The 17,116-nt window shown below is 36.7% G+C and overlaps 1 protein-coding gene and 1 long non-coding RNA gene across 4 annotated transcripts in view; both read right to left on the reverse strand.

Annotated features, from left to right (window-relative positions):
• Nucleotides 1-17,116, reverse strand: part of LOC116292176 (uncharacterized) — a 116,196-nt gene that overhangs the window by 27,062 nt on the left and 72,018 nt on the right. For all 3 annotated transcript variants that reach the window (XR_016121343.1, XM_031699441.2, XM_031699440.2), the window contains 19 exons: nucleotides 16,986-17,009; nucleotides 13,993-14,047; nucleotides 13,795-13,925; nucleotides 13,578-13,687; nucleotides 13,466-13,507; nucleotides 13,330-13,379; nucleotides 13,149-13,231; nucleotides 12,981-13,032; nucleotides 12,645-12,697; nucleotides 8,592-8,685; nucleotides 8,351-8,430; nucleotides 8,193-8,276; nucleotides 7,034-7,075; nucleotides 6,786-6,903; nucleotides 4,542-4,591; nucleotides 2,335-2,385; nucleotides 2,187-2,258; nucleotides 2,036-2,117; nucleotides 1,595-1,680 (listed from right to left, as the gene is read on the reverse strand). Coding sequence is in view for 2 of the 3 variants with exons in the window: in XM_031699441.2 (XP_031555301.2) it covers nucleotides 1,595-1,680; nucleotides 2,036-2,117; nucleotides 2,187-2,258; nucleotides 2,335-2,385; nucleotides 4,542-4,591; nucleotides 6,786-6,903; nucleotides 7,034-7,075; nucleotides 8,193-8,276; nucleotides 8,351-8,430; nucleotides 8,592-8,685; nucleotides 12,645-12,697; nucleotides 12,981-13,032; nucleotides 13,149-13,231; nucleotides 13,330-13,379; nucleotides 13,466-13,507; nucleotides 13,578-13,687; nucleotides 13,795-13,925; nucleotides 13,993-14,047; nucleotides 16,986-17,009 (1,359 nt within the window). In the remaining variant the exon portion in view is untranslated. The remainder of the gene's footprint in view (nucleotides 1-1,594; nucleotides 1,681-2,035; nucleotides 2,118-2,186; nucleotides 2,259-2,334; nucleotides 2,386-4,541; nucleotides 4,592-6,785; nucleotides 6,904-7,033; nucleotides 7,076-8,192; nucleotides 8,277-8,350; nucleotides 8,431-8,591; nucleotides 8,686-12,644; nucleotides 12,698-12,980; nucleotides 13,033-13,148; nucleotides 13,232-13,329; nucleotides 13,380-13,465; nucleotides 13,508-13,577; nucleotides 13,688-13,794; nucleotides 13,926-13,992; nucleotides 14,048-16,985; nucleotides 17,010-17,116) is intronic.
• On the reverse strand, nucleotides 338-881 carry LOC148906723 (uncharacterized). Its single transcript, XR_016121386.1, has 2 exons — nucleotides 659-881; nucleotides 338-578 (listed from the first exon to the last, which is right to left on the reverse strand). It is a non-coding gene; the product is annotated as an uncharacterized LOC148906723 (long non-coding RNA).

Below are 17,116 nucleotides of genomic sequence, written 5' to 3' on the forward strand. Positions count from 1 at the left end.
CCAAGAAATGGGCGAGCAAGCAGGATCGGTAATTAAATCAAAGCCGTCTGTACTCTTCCCGTTAATTTGAATGAAGTGGCACAGAGGGACCACGCTTCCCTTTATATATACTCTATTTGCATATTACAATTCTCTAGGGCATTCATCATAACATTCAATTCGAATTCGTATATCACACTTTAGCATGCTAATGAGGTCTGATAATATTCAAATACAAAAACAATAATTAAAAAAGACACGAATTGGAAAGACTGCACAACTTTATGACGTTATAGGGAAATTAGAGCATTTTATATCCATTATTTTATTAACAAAACATGAAAGTTTCAATTCATTGAAATAAGTCATTCTATATTTCTTCGACGAATTTCTACAGTTTTTACTTGAAAAGTCTCTCTGTTTAGGGTTTTGTTCCGTTCTGATCACTGATGTTTTTGTCTACTTTCAGAAAAAGCTGATTGACATTCTCCATCGTGCTCATAGCTTTTTCGCACACCTTTGCATGTGCGAGGTTAGCTTCTTTCGCTTTGTCTACTTTCCTCTTCTTCTGAGCAGAAGGTTCGATACTCTCGTCTTTGCTAGGAGATGAATCAGTAAAAGGTTCGATACTCTCTTCTTCGCTAGGAGATGAATCAGCAAAATTCTGATCCAGCCTTACCTTGAGGGCTTCAGCCCTTCTCTCATCTGGTGGCATTTTTCTTGAATATCTTGTTTGATTTGAAAATAGAAATTGTTTCTCCGTTCCTATCTCTCCTGACTCGGGGCCATAGGGCTGCTGCATAGCACTTTTTATTATGTTTTGCAAACAGCAATATCCAGGCGACTATATTTAAAAGGACTACTCGGACTTGCTGCGCATCCATGCTGCATGAACTGCTGAGCGAAAGAGGCTAACCTCGCACATGCAAAGATGTGCGAAAAAGCTATCAGCACGATGGAGAATGTTAATCAGCTTTTGCTGAAAGTAGACAAATACATCAGTGATCAGAACAGAACAAAACCCTAAACAGAGAGACTTTTCAAGTAAAAACTGTAGAAATTCGTCGAGGAAATGTAGAATGATTTATTTGAATGAATTGAAACTTTCATGTTTTGTTAATAAGATAATGGATATAAAATGCTCTAATTTCCCTATAACGTCAAACAGTTGTGCAGTGTTTCCAATTCGTGTCTTTTTTAATTAGTTTTTGTATTTGAATATTAGCAGACCTCATTAGCATGCTAAAGTGTGATATACGAATTCGCTCTAATGACTGTGAATAGAAAAGGCTCTAGCGCCATATGTTTGTAAGCTGAACGTAGAGAACGTGATAGAACGTAAGGAGAAATTAGATCAATAATATTAAGTAGGCGCATTGCCATTAATTGCCTTGAAGACAAAAAGAGGAATCTCATACTTAATGCAACGCAGGCTAGGGAACGCCCTGCTGCGCTCGGTCCGTAGTGCCTAAATTTATATATTATTCTTTTAAAGAAAAAAATTCAAAAAGAAAAGGAGTTTCTGGCTGCCTGGACCTTGGGCTTTGTTTCAGGCAATGCTAAAAAGGCAATCAAAAGCATATTTCATATCAGTGTGAAAACTGCAGTGGTTTACCTTTTGGTCCAGTGAAAGTAATGACAACTTTTGGTCTTTTTCTTGTAAAAATACCAGCATGTCTTCTAAAATAACCACTAAACTCTCTGTGAAGACATAGAACGAACAAATGAAATTCAATTATATTCTTGGTTAAATGCCCAAGAAAAGTTATCTAGCTTCTTCTGCTAATGCGCCGCCTCTCGCCAATGCGGCCCGAATTCAAGTCCTGCCGATCTCGATGTCGTATGTGAGTAGAGTTGTTTGTTGGTTCTCTCCTGTGCTTCGAGGGTTTTTCTCCGGGTTCTCCGGTTTTCCTCCCTCCTCAAAAATCAACTCCTAAATTCTAATTCGATCTTTGGGCTTAGCTCTTTGAGCCTAGCTCTGTTGTGATTGTCCCACGCTGTGATACGACAGCGAAAAGCTTTGTAGATTTTTTTTTTTTTTAGAAAGAACACTTACCAGTTAACTTTCCACGCGCAGTTTTCCAAAACAACATGCCATGATAACGAAGTGTGCTGGTGTTGGAAGCAAAGTCGATGTTCTGTGAATAAAAAAACATGTACTCATCAATAAGTACATATTTAATGACACAGATTATTCTTTTCTTTACCATGACCTCCTTGCCATCTTTGTACGTTATAACCGTTTTCAGATCCATCCTCATTCTTATATCTTGGAGCGTCTAAAATAAACGATAAAACCAAATAAACCAACAAGAAACTATAACAGACGTGAGTAAAATATACTGGCATGTTTACCTTCTGTTTTTCGTATTCTTTTATTGCATCATCCACAGCATGCAGGACCCCCTAATAGCAATAATAGGAAACGAGACTGGTGAAAATCCTTTTTACACATAATATTCGTCAAGCAAACTCGTATGACGATGGTCAAGAAATCACAGGAATGTTACAGCACAACCTAGGTACAACAAATGAGCGGAGATCCCGCACCAGTTTGTCTCTGAAAGGCCGTGACTTGCAATTATTAGAAAGCTACTCTATTCTTTGTCTACTATGTATCACTGTTATTATACCATATTATCATAGTATACTACGGCATGTCCTAGAACCTGGACTGGACTCTGGACTGCACTCTGGACTGGACTCTGTGCTTTCCATCTTGGACTGGACTCCCAGTTCTCTTCTCTTCAATACTTATAAACATTTAAGGCTATATCATTTATGTTCGGGGTGCGTGCGTGCGTGCGTGCGTGTGTGTGTGTGTGTGTGTGTGTCTGGCCGGAAGCGAAAATCTCAAGTGACATGGCTGGGAATTATAAGTTGTCAATCCTGACAGTTTGCTGTTTATTCATGACTCCCATGTTATCAGAGCCCAAAAGCAAAGAAATTTCTGCTCCTTTCTTGACATAATATATTTAAAAAAAAAAAAGTTTTACTAAATTTAAAGTGGGGATTTCTACATGTTTCTACGAAAAAAACCGCTGAAGATTGAATGACAGATAACTGAGGCAAAGAGAGCTACAAAACTAGCTAAAATTTATCGGGAAAAAAAAAGATAAAGAAAGGTCTATCTTAAGGTATCAGGATACCTTAAGATAGCCGCTTTGCGCGGAAGCCGAATTTCGCGCTGTCTTTTCAACATTCTATAAAAGCTAGATAAACGTAGGTTTCGAAAATATATTTTAAGCCGTTCTTGAGCAGAAAAAAAATTAAAATGCTCAAAGTCGAATCCTACCTAGCATCGATGGGCATGTTCCAACAGGATCAGAATTTCCGCCATGACCACAAAAAAACTTATCAGCATACTCTGATGAGCTTCAAGACGGTGTCTCAGATTTTTGATAGATTTTTTAGAACGAGCGCAAACACGCGTCAAACTGTCAGGATTGACAACTTATAACTCCCAGCCATGTCACTTGAGGTTTTCGCTTCCGGCCACACACATACACACACACACACACACACACACATACACACACACACACACACACAAACACACACACACAAACAAAGAACATTGCCGAAAATAAATGATATAATCTTAAATGTGTATAAGTATTGAAGAGAATGAATGATGAAAAGATGTATAATTTTCATGCAAAACCGGAAGTCTAGTCCAAGAGGAAAAGTCCAGAGTCCAGTCCAGAGTCCAGTCCAGGTTCTAGGACATGCCGTATACTACACCTTTTGCTGTTCATGAACAGAAAATGTGCATTCATTTGTGCCAATAGTTGTATCAATAGCGTGTAATGTACTTTCATCAACACCACAAGTAACATCATTAGCGCGGATCAACTTTCAATAACGATAATTGAATATGCGTGTACATTCATAGGCATCAATGGACAATCAATAGCGCGTTCGTACATTCATATGCGCGGAATGTATTTTCTTGTGCGCGAAATGCAACTTCAATAACACCAAATGACAAACAATTGCATTTATAGACAATCATTTACCCAAAAGTGAAAATTCATTAGTGCTATTAGCATAATCATTGACAATCTATAACGCGCTTGGACAATCATGAGCGTCAAACATTTGCATGATTCCAATGAACAATAAGAGAAATAAAACAATCATTAGCGATTTTTTATTTATTTAAGCCTACAATTTTTTTGCCATTTATTCGTGGCAAATACGCTTGCATATATCTGAACCACTGACTACATTTAGCGATAGTGATAGTTGCTACACTTCTCTGGAACCCTTCCATTAGCAACTGTGTTCTGTAATGACTTAGAGCAATCCCTTGTCGTCTTGCCTCGGCCCGATCGTTCGCATGTTGTTGGATCTCTGGACGGGTGATGTCGGCTTTGATTGCTGCTTTTAAGTGAGCTAATTGCTATTCTCCTACGAAGCCGCTATTATGGAGGCAGTTTCCTGAGTTTTTTATATGCTTTAAAGTGATAAAAAAGAACATCGCTAGTGATTGTTTTATTTCTCTTATTGTTCATTCGAATCATGCAAATGTTAAAAAATGCAAATGTTCACTTTATTACCTTAACTAGTTCAAGAGCTTTTTTGAGTGAACCATAGTCTTGTTTGGATTCTAAAACAATGAGATAGATGGCAATGATTCTGTAACTTGAGTATAAAATATAGCAATACAATTGAAAGTGTTTTAAATAAAGAAAGGTAAAGCTCTTTTTTTACTTGGATAACGCGGGGAGTGGTTGCTCAATTTTCCCGAGCCAGGAGCTCATGCTAAGACTACGAAAACTACTTAAGACAAGAGATAGGCTATACCGCAAAAGTAAACGTGCAAGAGCGAAGAACAAAAAGAACATTAAGAACAAACTACGCAGTTTAAAACACAAAATAAGAAAAGAGACTAGAGCTGCTTATTGGGACTATGTAGAAACCAACATTCTCCCTGAAACATCTGCCGAGCCATACAGAAGTAATAAAAAATTGTGGTCCTTCATCAAACACCGAAAAACAGACTCAGTTGGTGTGTCCCCACTGAAATATAGAGGAACGTTATGGGACAAAGCAAAGGACAAAGCAGAAATCTTAAATGAACAATTCAAGTCTGTCTTCTCAGATCCTGATAAACTGGAGCCTCCTGTCATCGAGGTAGATTGCCAATATCCTCATATTGAAGACCTAACTATTACAGCAGATGGCGTACGAAAGCTACTAGAAAACCTAAATCCTAATTAATCTATGGGGCCTGACCTAATTCACCCAAGGGTGCTGAAACAGCTTGCCCCAGTTGTTGCACCGATACTTACAGTCATCTTTAACAAAGCGCTACATTCTGGTGAAGTACCCGAGGACTGGAGGAAGGCAAATGTCACTCCAATCTTTAAGAAAGGTGAACGTTACAATGCAGAAAACTACCGTCCCATCTCACTTACCTGCATTGCATCAAAGATCATGGAACACATAGTAACAAAACACTTAATCAAACATCTGGATTCAAACAACATACTTTACAAACTACAACATGGATTTAGGACGAAGCGTTCAACCGAAACCCAACTTTTGACATTTGTTCAAGACCTGTACAAGAACCTCAGAGAAAACAAGCAAACAGATGTTATAGTTATGGACTTTGCCAAAGCATTTGACAAGGTACCCACAAGAAGCTAATACGCAAGCTCAGAGAATATGGAATCAACAGTTACATCAACCAATGGATAGAGGGTTTCTTACATCAGCGACAGCAAAGAGTAGTATGTGAAGGGCAAATGTCATCATGGGCCCCAGTAACAAGCGGTGTGCCCCAAGGATCCGTGGTTGGACCGATACTATTTTTAATATATATCAACGATCTTCCAGCTAAACTACAGTCCAAAGTTCGACTATTTGCGGATGATACTATTGTGTATATGACTGTGACTAACGAAACCGATGCTGCCACCTTACAGAAAGATCTTAAACTTCTTGAAGAATGGGAAAATAAGTCGCAGGTGTCTTTCCACCCTGACAAGTGTAATGTGCTTCGAGTCACACGGCGTAGGAAGCGTCTCATCTATGATTACGTTCTACACTACCAGACTCTTAAGGAAAAGATGCAGTTAAGTACCTTGGTGTCACTGTACATCATAAGCTCTCTTTGAATGAACATATATGCTCTGTAGTCAAGAAAGCAAATTCATCCATAGGCTTTCCGAGACGGAACTTGCAAATTCACCAAAAACACATCAAAGCTAACGCATACAAAACCCTTGTTCGTCCTCAAATTGAGTATGCGTCTACTGTGTGGGACCCATTCACCCAAGTGAACCAAAATAAGATTGAAATGGTACAGAGAAGAGCAGCCAGATTTGCTTGAGAACTACAGCCGTGAAGCAAGTGTCACCGCGATGTTGGAAGAGCTTGGTTGGCGCAGTCTTAAGCAGCGCAGAGCTGACCAGAGATTAGTCATGCTGTACAAAATTATAAACAACTTAGTTGATGTAGATCTCTGTAATGAACTGATACCCTTGACAAGAAACTCAAGAAATAATCACAACAGATCCTTTAAAATTCCTCTCGAGAAAAAAAACATATATACAATACAGCTTTCTACCATGGGCAATAAAACAATGGAACAATCTACCCGCTGAATTAGTCACAGCCCCAAATGTTAATGCATTTAAAAGTGGGGTCTGTAAATTAGAACACTAACTTTGATCCTGACCTACCCTACTTGGAGATCCTCAGAATTGAGCCGTGGACCTCTAGATCTGAAGGCAGAGCTTCGTATTTTCGAGAAGTAGAGAGGGAGATGAGAGAGAAAGAGGATGTTCAAATACCTTTAGTCGTCTTAATAATCGCCTCAAACAACAAAGGGTACTTGGTCAATCTCTGTGTTACAAGGGTAATGCATTCTGGGATAGACAAACGTCTACACATCTTATTTACGCTACACCTCTGCAAAAGAACAAACAACAAACATAGCTTTGTCTTGTACTACAAGTTAAAACGGAGTGCAGTAACAGTAAGAAATTAATGACCATATTTTCAGGTATCAAGAATCCCATAAAGAACTCACTATACTTACCTTAACGAAATCTGCAAACCGTTTGTCATTTTTTAATTTCTTCTGTTGATCGATAAGCAAAGAAATCAGAAAGTTTTCGCAAAATTATTTTTCGCAAAATTAAAGTGTCGCAAAATAAGCGACCTCCAAAATTAACAACACGTGGCAAAACGTTCACGGCAGAACGCTTGTCCCCTGTAAATTTGAGTCGCTTTAACCGGACACGTGTTTAAATTTTTTCACACTAACTTACTAATCTTTACATCTTGAAATGTCAATTAAATAAAAATTAAAAATTCGCCTTAGTCACTTGCACCTTTCTATAGTAAATGGCTTGTAAAGTATTTGCAATTGATAATGTTAGGAAGAGACTAAACTACGAGTTCTTTCAAGGGTTCAGTTACAATGCATTTAAAATAAATATTTCAGCAGAAAATTGAAACGCTTATATATTGTATCCTTCTGTATCACTGATATTCTGAGGAGAATCGCGAAAAATATATAGGTTTATGCGTGACACATTCGGAAATAAGCAAGCATGGGACTGGGTTAAGTTTAGTCTCCTATAAATAGTGGCTGCGTAGGAGACTGGGGTAAGTTATGAGCACGATTTATTTATTTTTTGTTCTAGATTTCTGATTGTTTGATTATACAGATATCTCCATTTTTGTCTATTTTACAATTTTTGAATTAGAAACCAATTATTTTTTTGTAGCACATAATATTTTAAAAGTCTAATTCACCAAAGTATTGCCAGTTAAGGCTGCGTTCATAATGTATGGCGGGGGGGGGGGGGGGGGGGGGGGGGCAGGTGAAATTGAGGGGGAATCGGGGACATTTTGGTAGGAAAAAGGAGGGGGGTAGGCAAATTTTTATCAGAAAAATGGGGGGGGGGGGGGGGGGGAGCACAATTTTTGGAAGAAGCTACAAGCCTTGCTTAGGGGGGAACAATTTTTTTTTGCATGACTTTAAGGGGGGTGTTAAGAATTATTCTGGACATTTCAAATTTTCACCTGCCCCCCCCTGCCATACATTATGAACGCAGCCTAAATTCTTGTCGAATTTTCCTCTACCAAAAAAAGTTGATTGTAGTATATAAGGATCTCGCCGGACTTTGTCGTTCGCTGATGGTTTGATGATAACTGTTAGGGCAATGGTTCATTTAGCACTTTTACTATACCTTGTACAGATCCACAGCTTCTATATGATGGCTACAGAATTCTCCGTACGCATTTTTTATGCGTTCCCCTGTCTGACCACTGAACTGCAAGGCAACAAACATCAGTAACCGCAAAAATTCAATTATGAAATGCTTTATTCCTATTTAATATGGAATACCTGTTCTTCCAAGACGTCGCCTACTTTCTCGACTATTGTCTCTTCGTCCTCTTTTTCTCTAAGTCGGGTTAAAAACCAAGCTGGAAATACAAGATGTTGGTCAATCACATAATACGTACATACAATAAGACGAATTCAATTTATTTATTATCGATCGCCTGATCATGTTTTGTCTAGGAAATCTCAAGTTTTGGTCGTGAACATATTATTGAGACGGTGTGTTAACATAAATTCGACTTACTATGTATGTCAAGTAGTTCTTCTATCTGTGGAAACATTCTGTCCACGGTCCCTTTCGACATATGAAGTGAGTTAATCATCCCACCATAGAAGATCTGTCAGTGTTTCATACACATATAAGTATTTGCTCACAACTAGATAACTTGCTGACGTGTTCAATTAGTAAAGGTAATAACACGGTTTCGAGTTCAATTTGGGATTAATTTGCAGGAGTGTAATTTTCAAAGAGTTGAATTGCACGAGACCGCACCACGAGTGCAAATCATCCCAAATCGAACGAGAAATCGTGTTATTACTAAGTAATGAAAGCATGAAAAAATTACAAAAGAAATAGACGAAAATATGTGAAACATTTACCGCGTAACATTTTATGAAATTCGTTCGTTCACAATCAACTATATTGAAAGCGATTTTGGTTTCAAATACATGGTATTCAAAGAGTATTTTATATGTTTTAAGAGAGAATTCTTTTCGTATTCAAGCAGTGAGCGCCAAAGACTATTCTCTTAAGGAAAGGCTGTTGCAACAAAACATCTTCGTACAATTGAAAATAACGCTTCAAACAAGCATTTTATCATAGTACATCAGTTTCTTACTGTTTAAAAAAGGTTTTGAGTGTTAACCCAAAACGAAAATTGGGATCAAAACTCATACGAAGGTCTAGTGTTTGGGATTGAAAAAAATTCCTCTTAAAGTGGAACCAAACCAATTCAGAGCGAATTTTGGAAAATTTTATTCTCGCTCCTGTCGCAAAACTAGTTCGTCAATTTAACTGGATTTTTCATATAATGTGCATGGATTATCCTAGATTCTAACAGTGTATTTTATTTGAAGATTTTTTAAATGTTTAACCTATTACGGCCGAAAATCAAACAGTGCTATTTTTAGTTTTTGGCTTTTTTCTCCTCATCCTCAGGTACGATTTTTCTGAACTTTTCAGAATCCTGTCATGTAGTACTATTGCAGCCTATGTATAAATTGGGATGGAAAGTCTTGGGCAAAAAAAAAAGTATGGCGCCGCTTGAAAATTCGATCCAAAATGAATTTGAAGCATTTGAAACATTCCCATCGAATGAATTACCTCGAAGTTTTCACATATCTATTCCCAAGTATTGCGGATGAGCCTGATGAAAAATCAGCATCAAATCTTAAAAACTCATCGAATAAATGTTTTTTTACTAATTGTCGTTGTAAAACTCAAAAATGATAGTTTTGCTAAAAATCACATTTTCGCCGTTTTCTTCAAAACGGCTCCAAGTTTTTTCTTTAAACTACCTACATTAATAGACCAGAGCTTTATCTAGATGGTAGTGAAATTTCTACAGCTCGTCCTATCCAAATTTTGGAGAAAACGTTTTTTAAAGTGAGGTGTACTTAAAGAGATGCAGGGAGCCACGATGGTGTTTACCAAAACACCTTGAGCCTTCCATTTTGTCATCACTTGTCAAATTATCTGATGTTCTGGACGATCGCAATGTAGGATCTTTTTACAATGACAAAGGAGCATGACAGATGTGCATATGTTAAGCGACGGTACATTTCCGGTCTTGATAAAGTAAAGATTTCGATTTTTCTCAAAATTTTGGCGTTTCCAATCAAAAATTGCAAGAAGTTTCACAAACATATGAAAGATAAAAGTTTAAAATAACGAAATTAAAAAGAAGAAAAAAATTTTTTTTTGAGAAATTCGTCAATTTTCGTATCCTAATACCTTAAACCAAAATTTGGCTATATGTTGATTGTAAAAAATTTTGTTTTACCGCAAAGTAAATCTGAATCACTATGAATGAAGACATTTGGATTGGCTGTCTTTGCAGCTAACTGGAGCTGTATACATTGAAAAAAATTATACCGGACAGTTGTTGAACGTGTTCGGAAAACTTCGCGGCTCAGTTTTGGGATTTCGTAGACCAAAATATTGCTGTTTTAGTTTTTGCTATACTTCAGCAAAGAATCGCTCGAGTATTTTCTTTAGATCGGCTGGCTCATTTTCCTCAATTCACTATGTCATATTTTGTTTTCTTCTCACTATTTCTTCCATATATTCAACCATGACGAAGTACGTTTACTTGTGCCTTCTTGAACTGTTTTTTTAGATGTTTGATAGTAAAATCTGTAAAATCTTTGCTCACTTTTACCTAAGATAAAATGGCTGCCATTTTTTTCACCTCGATTTGCTAAATTTCCCTCAAATTTTTAGCCATAAAAATCTGTCATCTTATTGGCTTTCAAGTTTCATACTGGTTTAAACTGGTTTTGATGCGCGAGTCTGTATTAAAAAATGATGACCAAAATTGAGCCCGCATCGTATGTCAAACTCAGCGTAATTTCGAAAGCGATCTAAATCACGTTTTATCAAATAAAAACCAATTCCAACCAACTACTCATCAAAGGAAATCGCTAGAAAGTTTTATGGATGTCAGAGACACGTTTGTTTCGCTGCCGACAGGTCAAGAAAAGTCACTTATTGTCCAGCTTGTAACTCCGATTGTCAAACATCTTCAAGAAATCGATCCAAACACTAGTCGATACCCTAAGAATCCTCTTTTGGTGGTAATAACTCCACCCCAGGCACTGATGAGCGACCAAATTTCTGCTTGTGAAAATCTAGTGCTCCAAGCTGCTAAGCTTGATGAAATTGAAGCAGTAAAAGAAGAACAAAAGATCATCTTTCACTGATGTCATGACTCTAAAAACGAGTTTTGTTTTGAAGCGGCAATCGTGTTCGGACCAGGACCGGAAACCATTTATAAAACGAGTGAGCTTGTGAACGAGTTAGTTTCTTAGCAACCGCTGCGCATGCTCAAATAACATTCTACACGATTTCTGCAGAGTCTCCTTTCCTTCTCTCGCCCGTAGAGGAGTTAAAAGGAGACTCTGCTCGCAGGGTACGCTGTGTTACACTTTGCTGCACTGAATTACAGTTTTCTGCACTGTATTTTGTTTTAAAACAACACTGCTCTAAGCCAATCAGAATTGAGTAATTTTTTCATGTATGTTATTACCCGTAAAAAAATATTGTACTTTGTTTAGAAAATCAAAAAGTTTGAACTTTGGTTAGAAAATCAAAAACGCGCACTTTAATAAGTGGAGCCGTGATATGACGGGGATTTTTAAGTTTGATGACTAGGATCTAGCTAGATCATCTGTTCACGTAAAATATGGGTAAAGCTACGTCGTCGAATTGAAAGGTGCATTGGGCACAGATTACTTTTTTTTACTATTATAATACACTCATTAAAGTTACTCGATTTCTGATTGGCAAGTGGAGTACAGTTAACTCCTAAAACTCCTAATACTTAGAATTTGAAGTTCATCACATAAATTTTACACTCTAGTAGCTTATTTCATATTGCTATTTCGTATTCTACATGCTTCATCAAGGTTTCAACATACGTGTTTTCTATTTGTCATTGAAGTTTTATATTCGAGTTTGTCACTGATTCGTTCTAAACTCCACGCCATGAATTTCTCGTACGAGTTTCACATTACAAACTCGACGATTTTTATTTTCAACTCGACGTTTTGGATTGAACTTCACTCTCCAGTGACTTCGGCTGACCTTGGGAACCGCAGGTGTAGGTGCAAAGAAAACAAAATGGAGGTAGAGTTTTAGACTATAGCCTCCTCCCCCAGGGATTTTTGACTCGTAACCAATCTTCCTCTACCAATCGACACGGACAGACAGATGGACAGTGACCAAAGGAAATAGAGGGACTTAGCTCGCAGTCTAGTAGAGTTTGTGCTCTATTTCGTTCAAGATATAAAATTCCACAAATCTAAACCACAGATAGCCCAAGCTGACTATTAGTGTTGATTTACCCTCAAAATACAGGTAAGACTTTTATTTGTGAGAATTTATTATTATTTTTTAAAAACTGTATTTTGAGGATAAATCAACGCTAATAGCCAGCTTGGTCTACCTGTGGCTAAACGTGCTTAACTCGTACAACATTACATTCATAACGATAATTTTGAACTTAGTTATATACAAAATCGATTCTATAGCCTCTCTCCTTCTTCACTCAGACTCACCTAAACAATCTTTTCTTACCTTAAACATTATTTTTAGAGTTCGAACATAATGAACTTCTGTTTGTATTAGTTCTGTAATAGAAGAGAATTTAATGGAAGAGATATTTATGTACTCTATTTGAAAGAAATAAAACGAGATACTCTACTATAATGACTAGATGACTTACATTGGTAGTCAAAAACCTACAGTACGAAACGTTGTCTTTCTTTCTTTTTTTTTTTTTTTTGGCTCTTGCGTTACTATTTTCATAATTTATGCAGTAGTCCCCTCTACAAACTATGTCAGTTTATATGAACGAAACGTGTTTGAAATATAGATTCGTATAAAGATCGTAGATATACAAATTTCACTTACCATGTATCACATCCTGTCGTTTTATTTCCTTTGCAGTCATTTTTTTAAGGATCTAATAAAGAAAAATATACAACATTAAAGTTGAAGTAGTATTCTGCATCAGGTTTACCAGCAAGCACAGTAATTTATTCCCAGCAGATCATGAAAACGTAGGGCTTCTGATTGTACCTTCTTATCGACGGTTAAATTCCAAGCATCGGGTTCTTCTTTCATGTCAAGATCAGAGTCTGTCCAGCCTTCTCCTGTGAAAACTACAAACCAAAAGAAACGAACAAGAAAAATCAACTGTAAACTAAATAAAATACGACTACTACGGAAGAAAAAAGTAAAATAACGAGATAATTTGTACCTCCTTCTTCATCGTCTTCATCTCCTGAACCTTCAAGTGACACACCAGACCTTCAAATAGAAAGGGGGACAGAGATTCATTTATTGCTGGTGAAATCATATTTAACAGTATCTGCCCTAGGAACTTTATTACATACATGCTTTTGTCATCCCCTTCATCTTGGCTTGGATTGAGACTCCTATTCAAAGAAAAAAATGCAGCTCAAGAATTAAAGTTAAACGCATGCATAATAACATGCATGATGTTACCTTCTAAATGGCAGTGGTGATGTTGATTTTGAAGAATGTGATGCAGCAACAGTCTTGTTACCATGGTTACCCATCTTGGTTAACATCCCTGGATTTGGGAAAGTAGGTGCCTGAAAATGGACATATCTTTTAACCATGACATTTGAGTGAAAGTAAACAGTTACAAAAGTCATAGGTAGAAAATGAATGTGTAGGAATTAAAAAATTTCTCCAGTACCTCTCCAGCTCTATACCCCTTTTGAGATAAGCCTGATGCACGCCTAGCAAGTGCTGTTTTGCTTCCAGAGTCTTTATTTTCCTTGCTTTCTCCTCTTAAATCAGCATCTTTGACTGATAAGTTTGTCATAGCTTAAAAAATACAGGAAATATTTGTAACACCGTGGAAGCCACTTCACATACAACATAACATACTCACATTGTCCTTTTTCTTTTCTCATACTACTACGAATACTTGGCTTTGAATGTCCAGCCTAATGAATGAAATGAAACCTTTATTTATCCAGGACAATCTGTTCAGTAACCCTAAGGACACTGTTATGAATGGCAGGCGAATGAATAATATAAAATCCTGAGAACATGAGTGTAAAAAGTTGAAATTGCTGTGGCATAGGAAATGCTACATCTCTAGAGAGACTCCAGCTGCGTGCTGCAAGGATAGTTACTGGAATTGGTGAGAGCGATAGAGCCTTAGATGCAGTTTAATGGCCCTCTTTACCAAGTAAGCGGGATGATCACGTGTTTAAACGTATTAAGAAATGTATCAATGGTAGTAATTTTTCAAAAATTATTTTACTTTTAACAACACTATGTAATATAATATATTTCAAAGCCGACAATCGAGGACTGGACGGGATTTCGAGTCCGCACAATTAGTTCCAGTCCGAGGTGAAGCGGAAGAACTAATTGCGCGGACTTGAAATCCCGTCCAGTCCGATATTGGAGGCTTTGAAATGACTTCTCATGCTCATTATTATTCGACTTGGAGTAACTACACCAAAATTAATTCAGTCCTAGAACTGAATTAATTTTGTTCCAGTTACTACAGACTGAATTCAGTACTTTCCATGACTTTACAAGGTTTCAAGTAACATCATGTGTCCAAAAAATAGCCCATTGATTGACTGGTTTCCTCGTGAATTATTAATGAGTATGAGAATCATAGTATAATAAGCCTTTTCATAGTTTAAGAATCGATTCCACTGCGCATGCGAATTTATCCCGAATTTCTCACCTTCCTTTGTTTAATTAAGAACAAAAGAAGATTTAGACAAAAGAAGGTGAGAAATTCGGGATAAAATCGCATGCGCAGTGGAATCGATTCTTAAACTATGAAAAGGCTTATTACAAGACAAAGTAATATGTTACATTTGCCAAAGGTTAGAACTGAGCTTGCCAAGAAATCATTTCATTATCATGGATGTATTGTTTTTAATAGGTTAAGTAAATGATTTAGAGGTTATTGTATAGCTTAATTAAATACATTATTGTAAATATTGCAGATTCAAAGTATTATAGCTAGCTCCTTTTAGTTTCTATTTTATATTGTGTATATGTTTAACAGGGCTCCTTTTGATAGCAGAGGCATTTTGCCACTGAATAAAGGTGTCTGTCTATCTTTATTTCTCAATTGACACGGTTTTCTTTGTTATTCACAAGGCTTTATTTTTGTTATAACCCTCATTATAAATGCGAGGTCAATATATAGTTATTAACCCGGTTAAGGTGGCTCGACTGGTTTTCGTTTGTGGCGTACCTTCGAAGTTTGAAGGGGAAATGCGTCGCTGCCAATAAATTAATTTCAAATAAATTATTATGACATGTCTAGAGATAGATTCAAGTTTTACATGATATACAATTTATCATGATCGGAGTTACCATAGCAATACAGTGACGTCATGTCATTTTTTTATACATTCCATTTTTGGCGAAATCAGACGTTTGTTTTAAAAATTGTTTAACAGAACTTAAAGTTCATATGTTTGTCTTCAAGTTAACGAAGTTTCGAAGATTTGTATGGAAGCGTTTCGAAATAATTGCCGTCGGAACTTTTAGGCAACAGAAATGTAAACAATCCAAAGCAATTAGTTCATGTGACCGAAACCTTTCCTTTTTGGACTTGGGAAAAGCTTTTTTTTGGGGTCATAGTGTTGTGTTACTATTCCAATAGTCCTTCTGAGAATTGGAAAGAAATCGCGTTATTCGATTTCGAGAAATATGATTTCAAGCCTAGTTAGTAAAGTTGTGCCTTTTGATATCTTGTCAAAGATTTCACTTGTCTTTACTAAAAACGGTCAAACTCAATAATCCGATGATGAATTTTTTTTTAACTTCCAAGTCAGTTACTTTAGATAACGCATTTAAATACCATAAAGTTTCAAGTTCATTGAAATAATTTAAAACCGTCAAATAATATTCTCAATTCCGTAAACATTTGTATCCTAATTCTAAATATGCGACCGCTTTCTTCACTCGCACTTTGTTTATATCGTTACGCCTTTCTATTGTCCAGAATATTTCCAAAGTCGTGCATTCCAACACCTCACGCTTAACATTCGAAGTCTGATTGCTTTCCGAAACCCTTCCGACTATGATAATTTGTGATTGCAATTTCTATGAGCTAGCAAATAACAAAGAAAAACACTTGTCATACGACTATCTAGTACTCTCGTTAAACTTTATTTAGTACAATATTTGTTTGTCTTTAGAATGGTATAGTATCAAGTATATATGAAATTGCAATCACAAATTATATTATAATCCACACAAATCTTCGAAACTTCGTTAACTTGAAGACAAACATATGAACTTTAAGTTCTGTTAAACAATTTTTAAAACAAACGTCTGATTTCGCCAAAAATGGAATGTATAAAAAAATGACATGACGTCACTGTATTGCTATGGTAACTCCGATCACGATAAATTGTGTATCATTTAAAACTTGAATCTATTTCTAGACATGTCATAATAATTTATTTGAAATTAATTCATTGGCAGCGACGCATTTCCCCTTCAAACTTCGAAGGTACGCCACAAACAAAACCCAGTCGAGCCACCTTAATAACTATATATAGACCGTTCGCATTTATAATGAGCAGCATTTGATAGAAAACCTTCTCAATTGATAAATAAAATACTTAATTACCGAGAACGTCGGCAATAAGCCTATACATCCCTCGGGCCTGCGGCCCTCGGGATGTATATGGCTTATTGCCTCCGTTCGAGGTAATTAACTCTTACAAGTTGAACACTTTGCACAGCTGAATAATAATAATGATAATAATAAAAACAGGTGCTAGAGAGCCTTAAGGACGTTCCCTACACAACTGAGAAACAATTTGGCAATTGTGTGCGTAAAAATGAAAAACTACAGACCTTAATTAATCCTAGAGTAAGAATATTCTGCCCTACCTTTGGTAGTTCTCTCTTGCCATGCTATTAAAAAATAGGGAAAAAAATTATTTTACTACATTTCCTGAAAAATCATAGCCCACGAGCAGTCGTCTTTAACCTGTAGGGATCGGCAGTCAGTTTTAAATACA

Source organism: Actinia tenebrosa, unplaced genomic scaffold (assembly GCF_029948245.1).
Source record: "Actinia tenebrosa isolate PJP-AT-01 unplaced genomic scaffold, QUT_ActTen_1.0 PGA_scaffold5__44_contigs__length_20552954, whole genome shotgun sequence".
Taxonomy (NCBI): Eukaryota; Metazoa; Cnidaria; class Anthozoa; order Actiniaria; family Actiniidae; genus Actinia; species Actinia tenebrosa.